The sequence below is a fragment of the Pelobates fuscus genome, chromosome 12, assembly GCF_036172605.1.
Source record: "Pelobates fuscus isolate aPelFus1 chromosome 12, aPelFus1.pri, whole genome shotgun sequence".
NCBI lineage: Eukaryota > Metazoa > Chordata > Amphibia > Anura > Pelobatidae > Pelobates > Pelobates fuscus.
In genome coordinates, this window is record NC_086328.1 from 100471675 (window position 1) to 100497684 (window position 26010).

A 26010-nucleotide genomic window follows, 5' to 3' on the forward strand; every position below is an offset into this window, starting at 1 on the left:
GACCCACACTCCTACCAGATTGTTGGAGATGCGGTAGGGAGTTAGGTTCATTCTCCCACATCTGTTGGGACTGTGAGGAGTTGAAACCTGTGAAATCAATCTTAGCGGAATTGGTAGACTTTATGTTTGAAGTTCGGACTGAGATCACGCCTCAAATGTATTTGTTTCATTTAGATTTACCAAAAAGCAATATAAAATTAAAAATTATTTGGATTCATATCTGTATGGCAATAAAAATAGTTATGTCCAGAAACTGGAGAAATTTGGGTGCGTTAAACTGGCAGGATATATGTATACAAATTGAATACCAACGCAACATGGAAGCTGGGATAGCCAAGATATCTAAAGAAAAATATAATGAAGTTTGGGTCCCTTGGGTTAGATTTATTAATTACAACAGGTAAACCCCCCCCCCCCCCCGCCTCCCCCCCTCCCCTCATAGAGATAGCCACACGCAGGCAGTTGAGAGAATGGGAAGTAGGTTTGGTCAAGATGTAATGTACGGTATGCTTGTATGTTTGTATGGCTGTAGATACAGCAGAATACTGGTAGATGTTTATTAGAAGCACGGCCCGATTGGTATTTATAATTATTATCTATTGTATCACTATTGTAAAGTAACTTTTTGTACCGTGTTTAAAACTATATAGTTGAAAGCTGTATCTGTACTTGAATGAATTTAAAAAAAAAAAAAAAATGAAAATAAAGATTTATATATTTAAAAAAAAAAATTACAGCGTCAAATATAAGGCTTGTGTTTCATTTTTTTCACATTAAAATTCACCAGATTGCTTACGTTGCCTTTATGACCCTATGGTAGCCCAAGAATGAAAATTACCCCTATGATGGCATACTATTTGCAATAGTAGACAACCCAAGGTATTGCAAATCGGGTATGTCCAGTTATTTTTAGTAGCCACTTAGTCACAAACACTGGCCAAAATTGGCGTCTTTTGCATTTTTCACACACAAACAAATACTAACGCTAACTTTGGCCAGTGTTTGTGACTGAATGGCTACTAAAAAAGACTGGATATACCCCATTTGCAATACCTTGGGTCGTCTACTATTGCAAATGGTATGCCATTATGGATGTAAATTTATTTCCTGGGCTACTATACAGTCTCAAAGGCAACGTAACCAATCTGGCAAATTTCAATTTCAAATGTAACACGCTATATTTGACCCTGTAACTTCCCAAAACACCATAAAACCTGTACATAGGGGGTACTGTTTTACAAGTGAGACTTTGCTGAATACAAATATGTGTATTTTATTGCAGTAAAAGCAAACAGTATTATGACATTGACAGTTAAAATGTCATGTAGAACTAAACAAAAAGAAAAATCTTATTTTTTCCCATTTTTTTCATATAAAATTATGTTTCATAGCTAAATATTTGATATTAAATGAAAGCCCTGTTTCCCCTGAATAAAATGATATATAATAAGGGGGGCATTTAATATGAAAGAGGTGAATTACGGTTGGACAGACATATAGCGCAAATGCCAGGTTTTGTTTACATTTTGTTTCGTTCACAACTTGTACATTTGGCTGTGTTAAGGGGTTAACTTGATCTCATTTGAGGTACATATTGTTCAATAGATCTATACCTGAAAATTGGGGTGGAGTTTCACAAAGATAGTTGTTTTCTTGTCCCACACCAACATCAAGCCATTTGAAGCCTCAACTATCATGTAGATGCCCATCTGTCGAACTTTGAAAGGTACATATTGCCCATAATTTCTCTTCACTACATCAAATTTCTGGTCACCAAGAATTAACTCATAGTTCTGGAAAAGAGAAAAAAAAATGTCATAAAGGGTTATGTCATTATTACCAGTTAAAATAAATTGAATGCACCATGGTAGAATGATATATTATGGTAAATCGTTTCTGTGGAAATGAACAAGACTGTTGAATTTGTTTTTCATATAAGTTTATGTTACATATATATTAAGGTGAACAAATTAGCAATTTCTCACCCCTAGGAAGAGCTTCATAGATTTGGAGCAGGTGGTGCCTGTCGTGCCACATGGAATGTTCTCTGAGATGATGTAGAATGTACCGGGCTCCTCAGAACAATGATCCTGGAGATTGATTTTTACAAGCACTTTACAAGTATGTAATTTATGCAAGCACTTTCCACAAACAAATATCATTAGTAATGTAAAAAAAATACCATCAATTACATATTTTATAGCACACAGTAAATTTAAAAGGTGCATTACCTTGACAAGGTTATTTTTTTCTACACAGTTAAAATCCCAAGATCTCAAAAAGGTCACCATACATTAACATAACATTTAATTATTATTATTATTATTATTATTATTATTATTATTATTATGTTATTATATATATATATATATATATATATATATATATATATATATATATATATATATATATATATATATATATATATATATATATATATATATATATATATATAATTTAAATTATAAAATCTTACTGCTTAACCTAAAAATAGTTTAGGTTACTTTTAATACTTTATTTTTCTTTTGTTTAATTCTTGGTCAATCACAATATGTATATATGGGGAGTTTGACATTGACAGTATTATTATTATTTACAACCATTGTTTTAAAGATAGTATTCTCTGTAAAAAAACAATGTTCCAGAGAATACTGAAAAGTCACAACAGTTCAAGTAGCTTGCCCACTCAGATCTTAAGCTAGTTGCAGCTCATATTGAGCCATTTCAAAGAGAACTTATGCCATTTGTATCCCAGACTGATCCCACCCAAAAGATGAAATGCATGCCAGCTCTCTCTGCATGATACAGCAACCCAAGATGATATTTTTAGACCTGTTAGGCTTGCCTTTTCAGTGAGTTATAGACAATACCCTTCTAGGCATCATGAGTAATGGGTCCATGTGTGGCATACCCATTAAACTTGGACAGAGAAAAAAACAAAAACAAACAATGTGCAAAAGAGTACTAAGAACGGACAACAGCTCAAGCAGCTGGTTTTTTTGATGGGTCCCTACTCAGATTTCAAGCTACATCAGAATAACACTAATATGAAGCACTTAAAATATATTTTAAAGATTATAGATATCAAGAATGACTGCAAGTACACACACACACATCAGAGATGTAAAAGGGAAGCAATAGAATGTACCTGAGCCAAGGAGTACTGGCATTGTCCATTGAAATTGTATCTCTTGTTATCAAAAGTAATGTAGTTCCCATCTCCATATATAGCACATGTCGCCAGACATGTGTTGGTTGTGCAATCCCACTTTCTATTTTTGCAAGTGCTTCATGAAGAAAACACAAAATTATTTATGGAAGAAACTGTCAGTAGAATATCTCTGAGCATCCTCTGAAATTCACAACACCTCTAATTAAATGTATGTTTTTCTAAAAAATGCCAATTTGATGTTCATGTAAATTTGAAATTTAAGAAACACACTATCACAATAGTTGCACACAATCTTTATTCTCAGACATGTTTCTCCTGAATAAATGTAATAGTTAAGTGGCTCACCAGGTGTTGCATTTTACTTGAACTTCTTCCCCTGGTTCATATAAATCATCATCTAACATGCACGGACAATCTTCTTCATGCACGCAGTGCCCATCATCATCAGTCACTAATCCCTCAGGTCACATGCAGCCAGAAACACACTGTGTGCTGTACTGTAATATATATTGGCAGACGTTTAGTTAGTAACAGTGTCAATAGAGAACCACAAACAAACAAAAAGTATGAATATAATTTAGAATATCTACTTAGTGGACAATTCCTATTGTACTTATACAAAATTAATTGCATATTACTATTGATTGAAACAAATTTTAATCTATAGGTCTGTCTAGGTATCCTTTAATGTTTGATCTTAGGGTGTCACAAATAGTTTTTTAACTTTGAGTTAGCACATTTCAGAGGTTATAGCCAATAACAAGTATATATATTTTTGGTGTTACATTGTGTATTATTTGTTTGTTTCTTTCAAACATGTTGTAAAAGGAAACCAAAATGTTAAATAGACACAGTACTCACAAAAACAACTTAAAAACTGCTCAAAACAGCAGTTCTAGTGAATAGATCATGCATATGCACTCTCAAGTTGTTTTGTGACTATAGTGTCCCTCTAAATTCAAAAACAATTCTACAACTTATTGTGCTCATAAAAATACGTACACATTCTGTGTCAAATGTCGAACAACTTTTTTGACATTCAGATCCCTTGGTGTCTGCTGGGGCTTTGTCACAGTCAAAATAGACCATTGGGCTCTTACACACTATGTGAAACAGACAAAACAAAATAATATAAGACAAGAGAACTACAAAAGAAAAGAAGATTAAGATATATTTTTTAAATGTTTGGATATAATATTTGAGGTAAGGAAAACTTGATAAATGTAATTGTTAGAAAAACAATTATCAAAATAGCTGCCTATTAGGCTTGATTTATTTCTTTATTTGATGGCAGTGGATTGAAGGGCTTTAATGTAAACTATAACAATAAAATGTGCCATTTTAAACTGCCCCCCATAAATATATACCTATTTCTTTAGTATCTTGTCCAATACATTCCAGTTTTCCATTCTTGCAGGTGCTGCAATATTGGAAAACAACAACGTTTTAGCATTGTACAGTGATTTGAAGTTCAGAAATGCAGTTGTGAGTAGAAGCAGTGACCATAGTAAATCAAGAAATATGTCTAAGTCTGTTCTTTATCACTTAATAATAACTTACCATTTTACCCCATTTTCATGGAAAACTTCTCCTGGTGACACTGGTGTCCCCTTGTAAAAACAGGAACAAAAAGCTGGAAGCACACATTTGTCATTATGATCCTTATAGGTTCCATCCTCACAACGGCATCCATCAATAATGGGCATGCTTATGGCACACAAGGCATCAGGCTCACTGAGGGAGCGACAGGTGGGCTCACATGTACTGACAAGCGGAGAGTATGTTTGAGTCTTTGGGCAGTCCAGGGTGTATGAGCCTAGGGATTAAATAGATGAGCACATTAATAAATCCTTCCATCACATTTATATGAGCAGTCTCTTTAACAATCAGAAAATAACATTGCCAGCAGATTTCATAATACCCAAAACAATTGGTATGTACGTAATGGCAGATGTTTATCAACTTACTGCAGACATGTGTTCTCCACCCCCTCAAATCAACTTCTTTTCTAGAGCAGGCATAGAAATATGACGACATAACTGCACACATGGCATCTTCACTTTTTTCACTGTTACAGGTATCGTACAAGCATCTCTGAAGGAGAATAAAAAAAGTTTATATTGATTGCAACTGAAGAAAAATATCATCTACTAGTGTAGAAGGCTAACTGTTTGAGATAGTTTGTCAGGAACTCCATATGTCCGATGTCTTCAGCAAGCATTTATTTTTGCTTATTCACATAATTCCTGGCAAGCATCCTCACATCTCATGCAACTTCATACTCCGTATCAAGGATTACCTATTTAACCCCTTAAGGACCAAACTTCTGGAATAAAAGGGAATCATGACGTGTCACACATGTCATGTGTCCTTAAGGGGTTAAACTTCAGTGCTCCATTAGTGTGCTGCCAGTTTGTGGTCCTTGCCTGGTTCTCAATGCGTGTGATTCTTTAGTGTTCCTTTACAGATTTACTTTGTTTGGCCCTGCTTGTTCAAAAATTCCCATTATTTTCCTATTGTCTTTGACCTTGGCCAGTCTGACTAAGGTGCTCTCTGGTTTGCTTCTTTCTATCATTGTTCTACACTGTAATTAGGGATTCTATCCCCTGAATTCCTTACATTTGGGAGCTTTTAGCTAATGATATGACTCTGGCAAAACAACACAGCTTGCACACATTAAAATGGGACTGCAAAGCTTAGCCTCCCAAAATTTGCATCATGGCACCAGTTGAATGGGTACTTATTGGCTATGCCTGGTTTAAATTCACAAAATGCGCACTTCTGCAAATTATTTCTACTAATTGTTTGTATTTAATTACTTATCATTTTAGAAATATCTTCATACCCAGACTGATTTCTCAGGCACAAATAAAATATATTACAATTATTATATATCATTATATATTATATATTATATATTACTCGTCCATTATTATATTTTTTTAAATTTCCTCAACAAAGAGAATGTAGCTGAGGTTAGCATCGCATTATTTTTATTTTACCTTATAATAGTCTTCTGGATCAATGGTTTTGTGACATTGAGAGAATGGTCCATTGCTGTCTGTTAGGAACAAGCACCAGTGTTTGGCATAAGTTTCTAAAAAATAAACATTAGATTAATGTTAGAAAAAAGGAAAGTATAAGCGGAGCACTGAAATACCTGAACAGATGAATATATTGGTAGTAACATTTTTAAAAATAATCTGCAAATAATATACAATACAATCATAGTGCAGATGGTACTTATAACCAGAAATGAATAAAGGTATATAAATTGACAACTCACAAGTGTAGAGCCAAACAGTAATGTTAGTTTGTATACACATATTCAAAAAAAAAAAAGAGAGAGAGAGAGAACAAAGGTAATTTTACCAAACTTAATGACAACAAAATATGCGAAATAAGAAATCTATTTCAGAGAAGGAAAGTGACTGCAGAGTGAGGCTAAGCTGACTCTGGAGTCAAAAAGTGGACTAAATGGGCAACAAACATGAGCATAACCCAAGGCGATAAACAGTAGAGAAAAGTCCCGAAAGTCAGAATTGTTGGGAGGGAGAGTCAAGCTTCCAACAAAAACTAACAAAGGGTGTGCCCATAAATTAGAGTAAATAACTCAGAACCCATGGTATAGGAAATGTTGATAAAAAATAATACATTTTTAATGGAGAAATATTAAAAACCTGTAATAGACAACCAAACAAAGTGCTACAAAATGAAAATGTGAAAAAAGTGCTAAACACACTAAGTCTGGGTCTTAAATACAGTCTACCTGATTAGTCTCAAATATATTGAAATATGGAGTTAGTTGCTCCCTAAGAGGATAGAATAACAGACATATGAAGTTATATAGATGTAGAGCAGGTAGACCGTATAGCTGCCAGGGAGCGCAGATAGTAGGGTAAATAGGATATTCGTAGGAAGTTGAGTAATAGGTACTTATATGTAGCTTGAAAATCCTGCATGTATCTAGGGATAGTGTTCAGAGCCTCTATTATAAGGGGAGATGTGGATGAAACAGAATCTCCCCCGTATGGTCTGAGTCTACACTAAACCTCAGACTAACTAGATAAAAAGGATATTTGGGAGAGCAGTTAAATGGTATAAACTGCCTTCCTATTATAAATTGCTATGTAATAGAAACTTAGTTGCTTATACAATAGATACTCAAAAGGTATCCAAGAGTCGCAATGCAGTGGATAATGGTATAGATGTCTTGAGTGGGTATTTATAAGTCATCCATCTATAGGTCTAGACTACCAAATATCTCAACCTGCAAAGATATCAGCAACTCTAATGCCAAAGTAATAAAAAAAGAGATATCGAAAAATATATATTTTCCCCTTTTAAAGTAAAAACGAAAAGTACACAAAGTAGCTATCAATATCCAAGTAGCAAATTAGCCAAGTAGGGATACAATATTGCTGTGAAGAAAAGTATTCAGCAATCCCTAATGAATCTTAAAGTTAACCCTGAGATAAATGCAGAACGGGTATACAGTCTAAAGACCCGTAAGTCTCCTATCTCGTACTTGTTCTACGCTTCCCAGGCAGAGCTGTCAATATTACCCTACTAACTCATAGTCATTCTAAGCTTCTAAGGCAAGACAGGCAAGAAGAACCCATAGTGAATTAAAATTCTAGCCTAAATCTGGCGTCTTGCTCGACGCGCGTTTCGGCGCTATGTGGCGCCTTTGTCAAGAGCGGTAAAATTAGTCAGAACCCGCCGAGACTTTTAAGGGGCAAGAGCCCGCTCATCAGCATATGTCATGCGGCCAATCCTGTGCCGCCACATAAAAGGGGGTGGGCCAAATGTTAATCAGTTGCATGGGAGGTAAATAGAACCGCCTCCAGGAGTACGGACTGAATGAATCGAAACAACCGGGGAGGAATATGTGTAAATTAATACGTAACAAGATAATGTTATCGATATACTCGCGGTACTAGTAGATCGCTGTGTTGAACGTCTCAATTAACCCCTAAGTCTCTGAATTGAAATCGAAATAGTAAATAACTATTGGAGTGGCTCATTCATAAATAAATCTCCAAAAGTGTAAAATGAAAAGACATTATTTCACTATGTGACTTTACAAGCTGTTGCAATTTTGTTGCTAATTTAAATTATAATATTTGTGGTATCCTAGAGATGGAAAATGCAGTAAAGTAAAGGTAAGTTTACTAGTTGGTTTGTCTGAAACCTCATTATCTCATAAATAAAACTAACTGCAGATAGGAGACCAATGTTTATAAATGCCTAAAGGCCAAAAGTGAAAAAACTACTTTAATATTATAAAAATGTAGATTTCAGAACATTCTGAACAGTAGGTACAGAAAACCATAAAGAATTTAACCCCTTAAGGACCAAACTTCTGGAATAAAAGAAAATCATGGCATGTCACACATGATGTGTGTCCTTAAGGGGTTAATAAGTTTGAAATTACCAAATAAAGTAAACATATGTAAAATAAGAAAAAATAATAAGAAAAAGTAGTTAGAAATATATACACTTGGTGGTTACCACAAGTCTATAAATAAATATAGTAGAGCCTAAATGTTATAGAAAGGGGGAGAATGAAACTCCTTTGTTAAGACCTTTTGGACTGAAAGTTTTAAGTTGGTAATTCCAAAAGCATTCTCTTTGTCTAAGACATTTATCATAGTCCCCTTGCCTAGTGTTCTTCTTGACTAGTTCCAGACCGCAGAAGCGTAGCCCCTTAGGGTCGCTAGCATGATATTCGCGAAGGTGTCTTGAAATGGGATTTTCAGTCAAGTTCTTGGATGATCTGATATGCTCCTGTATCCGTTTCTTAAAAGGGCAGAATGTTTTGCCCACATATTTTCTATTACATTCACAAGTCAATAAGTATACAATACCTGCCGTATTACAGAAGAAAGCTATGACAAATTCCTCCTTCTCTAGGCTGTCTTTCACTCTCTTAGAGTCCTTTTGATGAATTTACAGGTAATGCATCTCCCACAACCAGTGGCGTACTAAGGGGGGGACGGGGGGGGCGGTCCGCCCCGGGTGCCGTCCAGTAGGGGGGTGCCACACTCTGTACCTCCTGCTGGTCGTCCTCTCCCTCGCAGCTCAGGCGCTCAGTGAGTGAGTCAGAGCACAGGGAGGGGATTCCCAGCCTGTGTTCTGAGTCATCACTGAGCACCAGGGATGCTGTTATGGAGTGTGCCAGCAGGGGGCGCAGAGCGTGTATTCTGCCAGGTTTCTCCCCTGCGGCCACTCTGCCTGCACCTGCTGCACTGCCTGGGCTGGGATGGAGAGAGACCTGCTGCCCACATATTTTCTATTACATTCACAAGTCAATAAGTATACAATACCTGCCGTATTACAGAAGAAAGCTATGACAAATTCCTCCTTCTCTAGGCTGTCTTTCACTCTCTTAGAGTCCTTTTGATGAATTTACAGGTAATGCATCTCCCACAACCAGTGGCGTACTAAGGGGGGGGCGGTCCGCCCCGGGTGCCATCCAGTAGGGGGGTGCCACACTCTGTACCTCCTGCTGGTCGTCCTCTCCCTCGCAGCTCAGGCGCTCAGTGAGTGAGTCAGAGCACAGGGAGGGGATTCCCAGCCTGTGTTCTGAGTCATCACTGAGCACCAGGGATGCTGTTATGGAGTGTGCCAGCAGGGGGCGCAGAGCGTGTATTCTGCCAGGTTTCTCCCCTGCGGCCACTCTGCCTGCACCTGCTGCACTGCCTGGGCTGGGATGGAGAGAGACAGCCCCTGAATCACGGTAAGATAATATTATTGTAAATTCACTTTCACCCCCTCCCTCAGTCACCCTCTCACCCCCTCCCTCAGTCACCCTCTCACCCCCTCCCTCGGTCACCCTGTCACCCCCCCACTCAGTCACCCTGTCACCCCCCCTCACCCTGTCACCCCCTCACCCTGTCACCCCCTCCCTCAGTCACCCTGTCACCCCCTCAATCACCCTGTCACCCCCTCCCTCAGTCACCCTCTCACCCCCTCCCTCAGTCACCCTGTCACTCCCCCCTCAGTCACCCTGTCACCAGTCACCCCCCTCAGTCACCCTGTCACCCCCTCCCTCAGTCACTCTGTCACCACCTCAGTCACCCTGTCACCCCCCCTCACCCTGTCACCTCCCTCAGTCACCCTGTCACCAGTCACCCCCCAGTCACCCTGTCACCCCCCTCAGTCACCCTGTCACCAGTTACCCCCCAGTCACCCTGTCACCAGTCACCCTGTCACTCCCCCTCAGTCACCTTTTCACCCCCCCTCAGTCACCCTGTCACCCCCTTCCTCAGTCACTCTGTCACCAATCACCCCCTCCCTCAGTCACCCTGTCACCCAGTCACCCCCTCCCTCACTCTGTTACCCCCTCACTCTGTCACCAGTCACCCCCTCACTCTGCCACCAGTCACCCCCTCCCTCAGTCACCAGTCAACCCCCTCAGTCAATCTGTCCATCACCCCCTCCCTCAGTCACCCTATCACCCCCTCCCTCAGTCACCCTGTCACCCCCTCCCTCAGTCACTCTGTCACTAACCACCCCCTCACTCTGCGACCTGTCATCTCCTTACTCTGCCACCTGTCATCCCCTCACTCTGCCACCTCCTCACTCTGCCACCTGTCACTCCCTCCTTCCCTCACCCTGCCACCTGTCACTCCCTCTTTCCCTCACTCTGCTACCTGTCACTCCCTCCCACGCTGTCAGCCCCTCCCTCTTACGCTCTGCCACCTGACCCTTCCGCCCTCTGCCAACCCTATCCCACAGCACACTATGTGCCTTACAATGCCCTACACACACTACATCCCACCCCCACACTATGTGTCTTACCCATACTACATCCCTATCACCCCTACAGCAGGTCTGTCTCCTAAATTACTATCAATAAAGATTTGTATCAGGACAAGTAGATTGTCAAGGCAGACAAGTAGATTGGGCAAACACTTAAGTCCCTGGACAAGTAGTTTTTTTTTTTAAATTTCAACACCCCTGCCCTCTCTGCCATATACACCCCCGCCATATACACCCCTGCCTTGTCATAATATCCTCCCTGCTATAAACCCACTACCTGGTCATAATTCCCACCCTGGCATATACCCCTTTAACATGTCATATAATATCCACACTGCCATAATCCCCTCCCTGCTATATACCTCCACCTTATCATAATACACACCCTGCCATACACCCTGGCCCTGCCTTGACATAATATCCTCTCTTCCATATAACACCCAATCCCATTGTTCCCACCCGTGACATAAAACACCATATACTCACCACCTCACCTGCAGTCACCTCCTTCAATCCACTGTGTGCAATGGCACACACTGTCATAGTATCCACCACACTGTCCCACCCTGCCATATACCTTTCTCCTGATAGTAATACTCACCCACTTACATATACATCCACGTTGTCACATTCCCCCAGACAGATAGGACAGATATATACTGGAAGGCGGTGAGATTAAACATTTTTATGGACCATATAGGAGTTTGTGTACGCCCTGCAGTAAGCCGGCAGCCGGGGTATGACGTCATCCTGGCATCGGCATCACTACTGGTCGTGCAAGTGAGCTGTGAAGGAAGAGCACAGAGATCCCAGCCCAGCAGCAACCGCTTGTCACTCCCAGAGTAAGGTAGGGAGGTTGGTTGGACCTCTTAATAACTAAATGCGTTTGTATATCTGTGGTTGTGTATATGTTTAGTAGATAGCTCCCTAATTTGGTGTCCTTAAATATGTCAATCCCACATAAGGATAACAAATAAGTGAGTTATCTACTAAACAACCTAAAGATTAAAATTAAGAAAAAGGCTTTTTAAATTTTGATCTTTTAGCTATTTAGTAGAGAATTCCCTAAATTGGTGCCCTTATGTGAGATTCCATATGTAAAGATACCAAATTAGGGTGCTGTTTAGCAGATAGCTCCCTTATTTGGTGTCCTTAAATATGGCAATCCCACATCTCAGCATCTTGCCAACACTACACACAAACACATCCCTGCAATTCAGTGCAAACACTACATACAAACACACCTCTGTATTAAAACATCACCATTATATATAACCACACCACTGCATCTCGCCAACACTACACACAAAAGCATGCCTGCATTAAAATGCCAACACTACATATAAACACACCCATTCATTCACTCACACTTACTCCATACAAAAGCATGCTTACATTGAAACATGCAAGCACTGCTCAATGCTACATACATTAAAAAAAATTGTGGGTGTTTTGTGCATTTTAAAGTGCAAAGGGGAGGGGGGGGGTGCCAAAACTAGGACCCGCCCCGGGTGCCATATGCTCTAGGTACGCCCCTGCCCACAACCATAGGTTCCGATCAAGGGGGTCTGGAGCCATGTTGTAGGGGGGTCCAGTTTTCAAGTCACTGGGGGCTAACAAGTCTCGTAAGTTTTTTCCTCTATGAGCCGTGATGGTAATGTTTTGGGCTAGTACTTCTTGAAGATGTAAATCACCAGTTAAAAGTGGCCAGAAGCATCTAAGGGAGCTTTTTACATTCTCCCAGCCTGCATCATAGGTAGCTATTAATCGAATAATCCCCTTGGGGTCTTCTGATGGCATCTATTAGGATACCCTTTTGCCTTAAAATATCTCCTTAGTTCTCTGGCTTTAATGTTAAACTCGGCGATGGTACTGCAATTACGTCTAACCCTGAGATATCGGCCTGTTGGGATGCCTTGTTTGAGAGGTGTTGGGTTGAAGCTGTCCCATCTCAAGAGGTTGTTAGATGCATATGGCTTATGGTAGAGAATGGTGTGTATTTTATTTTAAACTGTAATGGAGATCGTTAGGTCCAGAAAGTTTAAACTTGAGCACCCAAATTCATTAGTAAATCTTAGATTTTCATCGTTGATATTAAGAATCTGGACAAAATCATTGAATTCCTCGAGGTTACCAAGCCACACAATAAGGACGTCATCAATGTAGCAACGCCAAAGATAGATAAGGGGGAGGTATTGTGAGATCCCCGTGTGCTGAGTCAAATTCTCCTCCCACCACCCTAAATGGAGGTTAGCATACAATGGGGCACAAGCTGTCCCCATCGCAGTCCCCCTGTTTTGATGGTAATATTTGTTTTTAAAAATAAAATTGTTGTGTGTGAGTATATATTCGAGGAGTTCCAGACAAAATGAAGTATATGCCATGGCAGATTCACCCCTTTGTTCCAAAAAATGGCACGTATGTCTAATGCCATTAGAGTGGGGGATGGATGAATACAATGCCCCAATGTCTAGGCTACAAAGTTTAGCTAGAGGTGGTACCTCCAGGTTAGCCAGGAGGGCGAGGGTCTGTTTTGTGTCTTGGAGGTAAGATGGAAGTTTCTCAACAAAGGGTCTTAGGATTTGGTCCATATAAGTACTACCATTTTGTGTCAAATTCTCTATGCCCGAAACAATAGGGCGGCCCGGGGGTGAAGTCATGCTCTTATGTACTTTTGGCAGGCAGTAGAAGGTTGCTATCTTAGGGTGACGATGTATTTTTGGAGAAAGTCATTGGTGGAGTCCGACCCTAGGATTTTGTATGTATCACCATCCTCCAGAACATTAAGTACCATTTTCACATAATTTGTGAGATCCATCATTACAATGTTCCCGCCTTTATCCGCAGGTTTCATGATAATTTTGTTGTTGTTTCTAAGCGACTTTAGCGCTAATTGCTCTCTTCTGGACAAGTTCATGTTTGGGTAATAATCAAGGGATCTAGTATCTAGTTTGTCGATTTCATTTTTCATGGTTTCTAGGAACAGATCAATGTTGCGGTAGTTTCCTAGATTTGGGGTAAATTTACTTTTTTTGTCTGAGATTGGTGTACTTGGGGTGACTAGTCTCATTGTTTTTTTTTCCCATAAATCCATGAGGGTCATGAGGCACTCATATTCTCTATTTGACATACCATGAGATTTTGCCTTCTTTTCTTTATTAATCTAATGTAATTTATGAAGTGCTAATTTCCCAGCAAATAGATGAAGGTCTTTGACCCACATGAATTTGTTCAAAGGGGGTACTGGCACGAAGGATAACCCTTTCTCTAATAGTGAGAGGTGGTCGTTATTAAGGACCTGTTTAGAGAGGTTATTGACTCTTAGATCCGTCTCAGAGCCGTTATTACCAATCAAAATCTTCTCCTGCCATTTCCCTTTGCTCTGCTCCCTTCCCTGTTCCATGTAGAGTTTCTGTTTCTGCGAGTTTGCATGCCATCTGGATGGCCCATCTCTAAAAAATTCACCCCTTTCTTAAGTATTAGGGTTGGTGTATGTAGGGGCGGTTGAGGTCTGTGGCTGGGGGTCAGTTTGTGATCCGCTCGTCACATCAGTATCCATATCGGAGGACTCGTAATCTGATGTTAAATAATTGTCTGAATTAGTCCTTACTCTTCGATTAAAGTATTGGTAGACATTATTAATTTGGTAGTCTCTGGAGTCCCTGACAAATTTCTAATGCTTACGTATTTTTATGTTGTTTTGAAATTTATCTAGTAAGTCTAGTCTCGAACGGAGTAAATTCTGAATTGGATTGATATTGTTGTACTATAGTGATCTCTTTCTCAAGGTTTAAATTGACCTCTACTACTTTCTCTTTTTAAAATTTTATTAGAATTTCCATGAAGCATTTGGAACAAATTGCAGCTGCAGACTACCATTCTTTAGTTAATTCAACGTTATCTGTATAGGACGATGGTATATTCTGAACCCTCAGACCCCGGGGAATCATTTATTTCTTGATATCATTTTCAAGAGATGAGATCTCCCAACTGCACTTAATTTGTTTTTTATAGAGATTCTGTAAGGTGTTGAATGATTGGTTAATGTCAGGGGCGGAATTCGAATAGTCTAGTTGTTCAACTGAAAATACATTATCTGAGTCCCTGCACCATAAGTTACTGTCCGGTTTGTTGGACAGGAAACCCGCCATAATGTATATAAGTTCAAAAGTATATTAAATACATTTCATTAAATGGTAAAATCGTTAGTCCTGGTATTAAACCACAAAATTAATAAATAGAGAAGGAAAGTGACTGCAGAGTGAGGCTAAGCTGCTTCTGGACTAAATGGGCAACAAACATGGGCATAACCCAAGGCGATAAACAGTAGAGAAAAGTCCCGAAAGTCAGAATTGTTGGGAGGGAGAGCGAGAGTCAAGCTTCCAACAAAAACTAACAAAGGGTGTGCCCATAAATTAGAGTAAATAACTCAGAACCTATGGTATAGGAAATGTTGATAAAAAATAATAAATATTTAATGGAGAAATATTAAAAATCTGTAATAGATAACCAAAAAAAGTGCTACAAAATGAAAATGTGAAAAAGTGCTAAACACACTTACCTTATCCAGGGGCCGGCCGCGGTCCTCTCTTGCTGCTGCTGCTGCAGGAGACGCGCACGGTTCTTTCGACGGCTGCAACAGGAAGGCAGGCAGGGACCGCGAGAAGCGATCACGTGTCCCGCCTGAATCTAAGAGTGCACCGCGAGTCTCGGGCGCGCTCTTAAAGAAACAGTGGGAGCCTAAATTAGCAAAAGGCTTCCATTGGCCCCTGTCATGCTACACTCCCCATACACTTACCTTTTGGGGGTGTGGATATGACAGGAGCCAATCACATTAATTTAGAAGGTACTTATACTCACCTTTTTCCCTTAGTCCTTGCCCTATCGTGGTTTCTGTTGCAGTTCCCTTTAGCGTTTGTTGTGTTCAGTTGTGTTCCTTCGTATTGACCTTGGCTTTGTTTCTGACTACGTTATCTCTTTATCCTTATCTGTTCTGTTTGCCGGCTTGCTGTTTACTGTGTACCAGACCCCGGCTAGTCCTAGTTTACGCTGTCTCTTTGTGCCCTTGACCTCAGATCGTTCCTGACTATGTCTCCTCTCACATACGTCGAGTCCGGACATTCTAAGATCCCGTAGATGTATCTCTCCTCTGTGTTGTCTTTTGTTGAGTTGAATCCTGCGAGTCTAGGTATATTTTCGTTACAAATAGACAACCAAAAAAAGTGCTACAAAATGAAAATGTGAAAAAAATGCTAAACACACTAAGTATGGGTCTTAAATAGAGTCTACTTGATTAGTCTCAAATATATTGAAATATGGAGTTAGTTTTTATTTACCCTACTATCTGCGCTCCCTGGCAGCTATACGGTCTACCTGTTCTACATCTATATCGCTTCAAATGTCTGTTATTCTATCCTCTTAGTGAGCAACTAACTCCATATTTCAATATATTTGAGACTAATCAGGTAGACTCTATTTAAGACCCAGACTTAGTGTGTTTAGCACTTTTTCACATTTTCATTTTGTAGCACTTTTTTGGTTATCTATTACAGATTTTTAATATTTCTCCATTAAAGATTTATAATTTTTTATCAACATTTCCTATACCATGGGTTCTGAGTTATTTACTCTAATTTATGGGCACATCTTTTGTTAGTTTTTGTTGGAAGCTGGACTCTCGCTCTCCCTCCCAACAATTCTGACTTTCGGGACTTTTCTCTTCCGAGAAATCTATATTATGTCTTCCATGTTATGTTTTTATCCATTAAACCTCTGCAGAACCTGTTTCAATTAACCCCTTAACCCCTTAAGGACACATGACATGTGTGACATGTCATGATTCCCTTTTATTCCAGAAGTTTGGTCCTTAAGGGGTTAAAGGGAAACTCCAGTGCCAGAAAAACGATCCGTTTTTCTGGCAGTGGAGGGTCCCTCTCCCTCCCACCCCCCAATCCCCGGTTACTGAAGGGGTGAAAACCCCTTCAGTCACTTACCTGGGACAGCGGCGATGTCCCTCGCCGCTGTCTCCGCCTCCGCGACGCTCCTCCTAGTGATTACGTCAGCCGGTGGGCGAGACTAATCTCGCTCACCGGCCGAGGAGACCTAATGCGCATGCGCATGCGCGGAAATGCCGCGCATGCGCATTACGTCTCCCCATAGGAAAGCATTGAAAAATCATTTCAATGCTTTCCTATGGGGTTTTGAGCGACGCTGGAGGTCCTCACACAGCGTGAGGACGTCCAGCGACGCTCTAGCACAGGAAACCTGTGCTAGAAACTAGGAAGTGACCTCTAGTGGCTGTCTAGTAGACAGCCACTAGAGGTGGAGTTAACCCTGCAATGTAATTATTGCAGTTTATGAAAAACTGCAATAATTACACTTGCAGGGTTAAGGGTAGTGGGAGTTGGCACCCAGACCCCTCCAATGAGCAGAAGTGGTCTGGGTGCCTGGAGTGTCCCTTTAAGGACACATGACATGTGTGACATGTCATGATTCCCTTTTACTCCAGAAGTTTGGTCCTTAAGGGGTTAAATAAGTTGAGAATTCCACATTTGTTTATGTATAATTTCATTAATTGAATAACTTTTAAATACTCACCTGATTCAGAGCTGAGAGAACAAGGATTCACCTTGCTGTTTTTGACACTGGGACAATCTGCTTGTGTTTTCCACTGGTTGCCGAATGATGCCCCAGTCCCTTCAATCAATCCACTGGGTGATTTAAAGTCATCAGATTGAATGTTGTTGAAGTTACCACAGAGACCTGAGGAATAGTATTGGCACATGTTACATTTATAAATGAATATTATTTGTATGTCAAGATAGGGTGGCAAATTTTGCACTAGAGGCAATTTTACATAATGACCATGGGAAAATAAAAAAACTAAATGTTAGCAAGTATGTGGATGAGCAATTTAGAATTCTATTTATACTTCCTATTTTGATTTCACATATAACTGTAACAAGAGAGCAACTCACCGCAGGTTCCGTTCATATGCCTTTGATCGCTTACAATGTGGACCTGCATGGTGGGTTTCAATTGGATATGCATCTGCATGCCCATTTTAGCTTCCATGATGATAAAAAAGGATGTTGGTTTGAACATGGTGAAACTGGCTGTAACGATAAGAAAGAAAGTTGCATATCAAAAAGATACATAAGACATTTTATAACATGGTACAAAATAAGAGATTTATAAAGATTTGGTCTATTGAAGTTCAACTCAGACTCCCTAGTTATCCTGTGCAGCATCACAACTAGAATGAGATTTTAGGATGAATACATTAGCCATCAAAAATACATTAGCCATCAAGATTTTATATGAAGTACATATATTTATATATGTATAAGTTAACAAAAATATATAGGAAGTACATATATTTAAATATGTATTGATCCTACAATTGAAATAGTTTATTGGTGCATGGAAAATACTAATTATGTGTAAACCTTTCAAAACCATAAATCTGTAACAGAAATTGGAATATTAATTTTATATGTATAAAAAATATGTGGTATATTCATTCTAGGGAACATGTGATAGCCAAGCTGCATGAAACCACTGAAGAGTTCTTCAAAACCACAATACAATCGTCCAATACATTTCCAAAAATGCCACCCATTTCTCTTCTTGTAAGGAATTGATTTTCTTTTTTGTGTGTTTGCCTGTAACAGACTCTATCAAGTCTAAGAATGGTGGAATAAAAAAAAATGAGGGTTGTGGTAGACACCCCATGTACAGCACTAAGCCACTACTAACCTTAGCACCTTTTATACCCTGCCCATCTGCTATCCCTCTGTTGTTAACATAAACATTTTTTGTCTTTTCCTTAAACAAACCAAGGCTTTCACAAATGTTTTCATGTGCACATTGACTCTTTTCTGCTTCACTTTTAAAATAAACTATTATGAAAATTAAATACATAAACAAACATATTGATTACATAGTTAGATAAACTTATGTTCCAATCAACTGGATATTTTTACAATGAATTAAGCTTATATAAACTTTTGACTTACAAGATGTCATTGGTAACGGTGTATACAACGAGTTGACGTAAACACTGCCACAATGTTTCACCAAGATGAACTGGTGAGAGAGAATATAATCAATCAGTTAGAACATAACAGTAATATAGAAACTAAAATGCAGAAAATAGTTTTTTTTATATATATATATTATTATTATTATTAAGTTGATTGCTGTTATTAACAATGTTGATTTTTTTTTTTTTTTGGAAATACACACATCTTTTCCTCCATTGAGGCTGAGAGAGATGCTCTTCAAGCATGTTTCAGTGTCAGTTTTTCCACATCTGCGAATTTCAGCCAATATAGTGAAGAGGAGATTATCACATGTCTGTGTATGATTAAAAAATATATATATTTTAGTTTGTTATAAAAAAAATGCAATTTAAAAAATGTCTACTTGTGGCATCTGCTCCACTGTTTTGTGGATCCTGCCTTTTTTTTTTTTATTATTGTTAAAGTGTGTTATCTGGGAAGCCCTTGATGTTATACACAAAAAATTATATGGTGCGTACCTTTGCCAACACATAATTACAGTCTCCGTGGAATTTGTAACGTGAAAGGTCAAAGGTGGTGACGTGTGAACCTCCTTCAAGAGAGCAGATACCTGTGCAGGGCTTTTTGTCACAGCTCCACTTCCCTCCAACACATGTGCTGATAGAACAAAACACCAATAAGTTCAGAACAATAGCATGGCATACTATTGTACTTTTTTGTTATTTTTAAATATGTACAATTATCAAAATGTAAATAGCAAAAACTTTATAGAAGTATAGAAAACACTTTTAAACTAGAACCACCTCAATTCCTGGTCTGATGTAAAAGGATACATCAAAAATACTATTTGAATCAACCATAATTCAATTAAGGAAGGAAAGAGCATACAATGTAGATAATGCCGCCAGTACATGTGTCAAGTGGTAGCAACTTAAAACTATTATGTAGGTTGTCTTTTATTTGTTTGTGCAAACAGTAGCAAGTTGACTTAATTACTCCCAGATAAAAAATCAAGGTTTTAAAATTCTTAAAACAATAAAAGTCCAGAAATAAAAGTTACCATTCCTTGCAGGTTTCAGAATATCCTGTTCCAATGGGATAGACATCTCCATTGAATGTGCAAGGACACTTCTTTTTAGGTACACATCCAGATTTGTTGATGTCATCAAAAACCATGCCTTACAAGAACAAAAATAAAATATTGAAGGAATGATGCATTTCATTAAATTAAAATATATAGAAATATGAAAATGTACAATACTTAGATTAAATTGTCTTTCACCCAATATTTTACAGACAACTGCTGACCGGGGTTTACAAATGCATGGTCAGAGTCTGCCAAATATCCATTTGCACACACCATAATACATTCCAGGTGTATAGCTTGCAGAGTGACTTACAAAGAATTCTGTAATCACCTTAGAACTGTTTATTTTAGCCATCAGGCAAAAACAGGCTTTCAGGGGTTTTCAGTTGAACCATGTGTAATATAATATTCTGGAGTAGTTTTGAAAGTATGGCGAATTGAGCAATCTTCACCTTAAAGATACACCATGGATACTATAACCAGTTCATCTCTGTTATAGTACATAGAATCCTAGTGTTTAACAATTTTAGAACAGTTTCCAAATGTTCCTGTTGGCCATACAACAAAGGCTCCTGTATCTTTTTCAGATGATCCCTATTTAATTGCCCCAAGCCTTTCTATTCTCTCTGAATTTCGCTCCATTGCTTTATTTGTGGAAGGATGACAGGCCTAGGCTTAAATTCAATCTAAGCAGTCAAAACATGATGCATGTTTTGTTGATTCTATCTGGTCTCTGTTTTGTGGAGTCTATCTATTCTAATGTATACAAACATATTAATGAAGATTGTGAAAAAATAGAGTTACCTGCTGGACAGAAGCATCCATCTGTACAGTGTTCATCACATAGTAATGAGCGTTCTGGATTAGTACAGGTGTCTTGGCAAGCACTGCCACATTCACGGAACTCCAGATTGAAAGCACATTTCAAGGCTGTAATTAAAAAAATATGTCACCTCCTCTTATCACTGCAATTTCCACAAACTCATATTTGTGCAAGATTCTTTATTCATTTTGTCCAAACAAAATGGTAATTTGAAACTGCCAGATAAATTCAATGGCAGTAAAAAATTAGAATTTTCCTTGATTAAAAAAAATCCAACGTTAATTTACATTAAAATCATAGAACCCTCCGATTACTGAAAAAATTGTCATTTTAAAATGGTATGCATATATTGCTTGAATAAATGATTTTACATATGTCTGATCTCAAAGTAAAAAGGGAGACTCACGGCATAGCTTAGCTGTTCTCCAGTTCTTTGGCTTTCCTCCAGCATGAGCACATTGCCGGGAATACTCAGTGAAAATATTGCAAAGGCAGAATCCAGTTGAATTGCCTTTACATCTGCAAGCATCTTTCTCACAAAGCTCAATGTATCTTGTAGGATCCACTAGTCTGTTACATTGGTGGAAAGCCGAGCCAGTCAGAACCGTTTTGCATAAACTTGTCTGTTAAAAAGATTATATTTAGATATGTATTAAAAAAGTAACTTGACCTGTTGTTTGCTTGAAAGACAAGGGGAATAACAAGGTTAATTTATATTTCACTTGAAAAAAAAAAAAAAAGGACACATTCTTTACATATCAAGTGTTTCAGCAAGCTAAAGTGCATAGGGGCATCCCTTTAAAAACAAACTATACATCATTAAAACACAATGTTTGAGACCAAATTATAAAATGTACATGTACTGAGAAAGTCTGGAGGAATTACTAACCATGTAGAAACCTACAGCATACAGAAACATCAATGGTTCACAGAGCAAAATGACATCGATAAGGCTTAAAAAACGTTGTTAGTTAGACACGACATAGTAGCAGAATGGCAACATTTATGTGTTAAAGGTAGTGGGTTGGAGTGGAACAGTCTGACTTATTTTGTGTCTATCAGAACTTACGTTGATGGTACAGTTGTCATCTGATTCTTCATCTCTTGAATCATCACATCTTTCTTCTGGTCCATCGTACTTATGCAAACTAGCATATTGGTGTTCATTCAATACGACATCTATAAGAGATAAATTATTGGTTTTATAAATATTGTGATACCTGTAAGGAATAAATCGATGGTTGTATATATTAGGGTAATATTGACGTGCATGTTAGTTTATTACACGCATTTGATTTTTCCTTACCATTTTCAATAAACTCATTGTATATTGGCATTCCATTATAGTCTCCACAAAGTCCACATGTCTGATTGGAATATTTTGGGCTCAGTTCCAACTAGAGAAAGGAAATGTCAGCAACAAGTGTGAAAATAAGTGACAATATAGAAACTAATAAAAGATATGTATTCAATGTGAAAAAACAAACTAGGAATCAATGAGTCAGCTTGTTAAAATAGTCTTGTCATTCACAAATGTATTTTATAATTCTGGGGGTTTTCAGAAAGCATTTTGGAATATCATTGTCCCAGTCCATGTTTCAAGTCTCAAGTCCAGCATAGCTGTGTGCATGGTGATGGCATAATATAACAAGTAGTAGCGTCAGTATTAAAGTAAATATAAGATACACATTTGTTAACAATTTGGTTAGCACATTTTATTAATGATAATGCATTCTCTATGAAGTTTCACCATATCATTAGAGAATAGTAATGCTTTAAGGTTTGTTAGAAACTAATGGGAAAATATACATTGTTAATAGAGTTGAGCGAACCCGAACTGCAAAGTTCGGGTTCGTACCGAACATTAAGGTTTTTGGACCCCGGACCCGAACACGGAAATGTCAGTGTATGTTGGGGTTAGAGTTCGGTGTTCGGCGATTTAATGGCACGTTTTGAAAGGCTGCAGGGCAGCCAATCAACAAGCATTTGACTTGTGTGCCCCTAGAAGCCATCACAGCCATGCCTACTCCTGGCATGGCTGTGATTGGCCAGTGAAGCATGTGACCCAGCATCTATATATAAGCTGAAGTCACATAGTGCCGCATGTCACATGAGCTCTTATTAGTGTAGGGAGAGGATGCTGCATCTGTGAGGGACAGATTAGGAAAGAATTCTGGTGTTGAATCTGCAAACTACAGCGATTATTTTTGTGGGTGCTATACTACATTTTTGTACCCTGCCCTGAGCCCAGTGCCACAGAAAGTGTAGTGCACTTTCAACTGCATGTGTGACAGGCACATTACTTTAATCCTGTTCTGGTAGCTCAGAGGGCAACATCTAGGCATTTTTAAATACTACAATTTTTTTGGTGCTAAATAGTACATTTGCGTACTGCATTTCTTGCAGTCTAATAAAACCCTTAAATACTACTGTTACATTGTTGGTTTCAAAAAATCACACTTTTTTGTGCAAAATAGTACATTTGCGGCCTGCGGTGCACTTCATATCTGAGAGTCGAATAGAACCGTCAAATACTGTGGTTACATCGCACTTTGAAAAATTCACATTTCTTTGGTGCTAAAAAGTACATTTGGTGTGTGCACTTCATATCTGCGAGTCAAATAGAACTGTCAACTACTGTGGTTACAGCGCCGTTTTAAAAATTCTAATTTTTTAGTTGCTAAATAGTACATTTGGGGACTGCACTTCATATCTGAGAGACAAATAGAACCGTCAAATACTGCTGTGACATTGCAGTTTGACCAATTTACATTTATTTGGTGCTAAAAAGTACATTTGTGGCGTGCACTTCATATCTGAGAGACAAATAGAACTGTCAAATACTGTAGTTACAGCGCTGTTTTAAAAATTCTATTTTTTTTTGTTCTAAATAGTTAATTTGGGGTGTGCAGTTCATATCTGGTGTGTGTGTGCAACACTGGCTAGTTACCACTTCTCAAGAACGTCTAAAGACAAATAAATGTTGCCTATGGTGCAGGTAGTATAGAAGGCAAGACTGAGACAAATCATTTGGGTTACGTTTGCCTGTTGACATGATAATTATCTTAGACCATTAAAATTCAATAATCAATGAAAAAAACACACTAAGTGTCATACAAAAATATGTATTATACACAGGTTAAACACAAGACTACAAGACATGCTATAACAATATTAAACGAGTTGTAAAATATGTATGGGCCAACCAGTGGCTGTAAAAACAAAGTTGTACTGGTTACATACATGACTACACACTCTAGTGAACAGAACCTTCATGTAGAGTGTTTTTTTTTTTTTTAAATCATACAGCATCCTTTCATGTGCAGACCAGCAAGGAGGGCAGGGTTAAGGAATGGGTGGAAGATGATGTGGAGGATGATGAGGTCCTAGACCCCACATGGAATGAAGGTCATGCAAGTGACGTGTGCAGTTTGGAGGAAGAGGCGGTGGTCACACAGAGGCACCAGCACAGCATAAGAGGGAGAAGGGTGCAAAAGAGGAGCGGCCGTCCCCTTGCGCTCGTCGGCATGTATTAGCTCTAGAATTACCACAGTTATCCAAGTAACAGATGGAGCGATCAAAGGAACCATAACTGATTTAATGAGCCATTCGCAGTTTCAAAGTCAGGGCAGCAGTCCGGTGACCGGGACCCAGTATGCCGGATGTTGAAGATAGGAGTCACAGTGTGGAATGGATTAGCAGGGTCTGGTGCAGGGTAACCGCATGCCCCCTGGTGTTGAGCACCAGCGTTTGTGCGACCACATACCAGGACCCTGATGCAGCTTCAGTAAAAAAAGTACTGGATACCGGAAGCCATCACCAGACTGATCCGAACTTGGAACAGCATGTGACATTCACTGTCGCGGCTGTGCGTGCTTTCGGCGTTCTCATCCTGCTGCTGCTCGCCTGTCTGCGCTGCAGCATAACTTTGACCTTCACGCTCACCGCCTCATATGCGACGTGCCCACAAGGGGGAACTCCACCTTGCACATGCTGGAGAGACTGTGTGTGCAGCAGCAGGCGATAGTGGAGTTTCAGCTGCAGCACGCACGGGTCAGTCGCTCTGCACCAGACTTGCCCTCCAATTGATCCTAGTTAAAGGATTTTAAGTGGACTCATTACAACTACAGGGCCTCGAAAGAGTCCTGTATTGTTATTTGTCGTTACTACCACCCCGTATTGGGAGTGGGTAACTTGCGCGCCTGCTGCCTTCCTTGGATGTGGTAGCCGTTTCTCAGACTCCCTCTCTGGAATCGAACCCTGATTCCCCATTACCCGTGGTCACCATGGTAGGCGCGGAAAGTACCATAGAAAGTTGATAGGGCAGACATCCGAATGCGTAGTCACCGTCACGGGGACGTGCGATTGGCAAATGGTTCTCTAGAGTTACCAAAGTACCTGCGCAACGACTGCCGAGTTGCCCACATTCTAACTTGTGCTGATTAATGGGTGGCCACCATGCTGGACCCCCATTACAAGGACAACGTGCCATCCTTAATTCCCTCACTGGAGTGTGATCGGAAGATGCGCGTCTACAAGCGCACGCTGGTAGACGCGCTGCTGAGAGTATTCCCAACTGACACCGGGGGCTCAGTGGAAGCACAAGGCGAAGGCAGAGGAGGAGGAAGAGGTTGTCAACGCAGCTGGGGCACCGCCAGCACCTCAGAAGGCAGGGTTAGCATGGCCTAAATGCGGAAAAGCCTTGTCAGCACGCCACAACAACCAGCACCACCAGCTGATATGGAACGTCTTAGCAGGAGGCAGGATTTCAGCAACATGGTGAAACAGTACGTGTGCACACGCTTACACGTACTGCCTGATGGGTCTGCCCCATTCAACTTCTGGGTCTCCAAATTGGGCACATGGCCTGAGCTTGCCCTTTATGCATTAGAGGTGCTGGTGTCTGAACGTGTCTTTAGCACGGCAGGGAGCGTTATCACAGACAAGCGCAGCCGCCTGTCCAGAGCCAACGTGGACAAGCTCACGTTTATTAAAATGAACCAGGCATGGATCCCACCAGACTTGTCTGTACCTTGTGCAGAATAGACATTGATACCGGCCTCATCCAGCCATTGTTATACTCAAGTGTACTTATTCTTTGTTTTCTTTTTTTTATATGTCCCAATATTTTGGGGGC

The 26010-nt window shown here is 39.5% G+C and overlaps 1 protein-coding gene across 1 annotated transcript in view; it reads right to left on the minus strand.

Annotated features, from left to right (window-relative positions):
* The window catches only part of LOC134578527 (mucin-5B-like), a gene marked incomplete at its 5' end in the record, with an annotated part of 33186 nt that extends 11834 nt beyond the window's left edge, over window positions 1-21352 (minus strand). Inside the window, 17 exon segments of the mRNA XM_063437510.1 lie at window positions 1614-1793; window positions 1986-2090; window positions 3149-3287; window positions 3518-3669; window positions 4175-4275; window positions 4540-4592; window positions 4733-4988; window positions 5140-5266; window positions 6175-6269; window positions 17537-17701; window positions 17917-18050; window positions 18954-19027; window positions 19187-19297; window positions 19482-19620; window positions 20024-20141; window positions 20855-20980; window positions 21280-21352. Of these exon segments, the coding sequence (XP_063293580.1) occupies window positions 1614-1793; window positions 1986-2090; window positions 3149-3287; window positions 3518-3669; window positions 4175-4275; window positions 4540-4592; window positions 4733-4988; window positions 5140-5266; window positions 6175-6269; window positions 17537-17701; window positions 17917-18050; window positions 18954-19027; window positions 19187-19297; window positions 19482-19620; window positions 20024-20141; window positions 20855-20980; window positions 21280-21352 (2148 nt within the window).
* Window positions 21353-26010: the final 4658 nt, after the last annotated feature.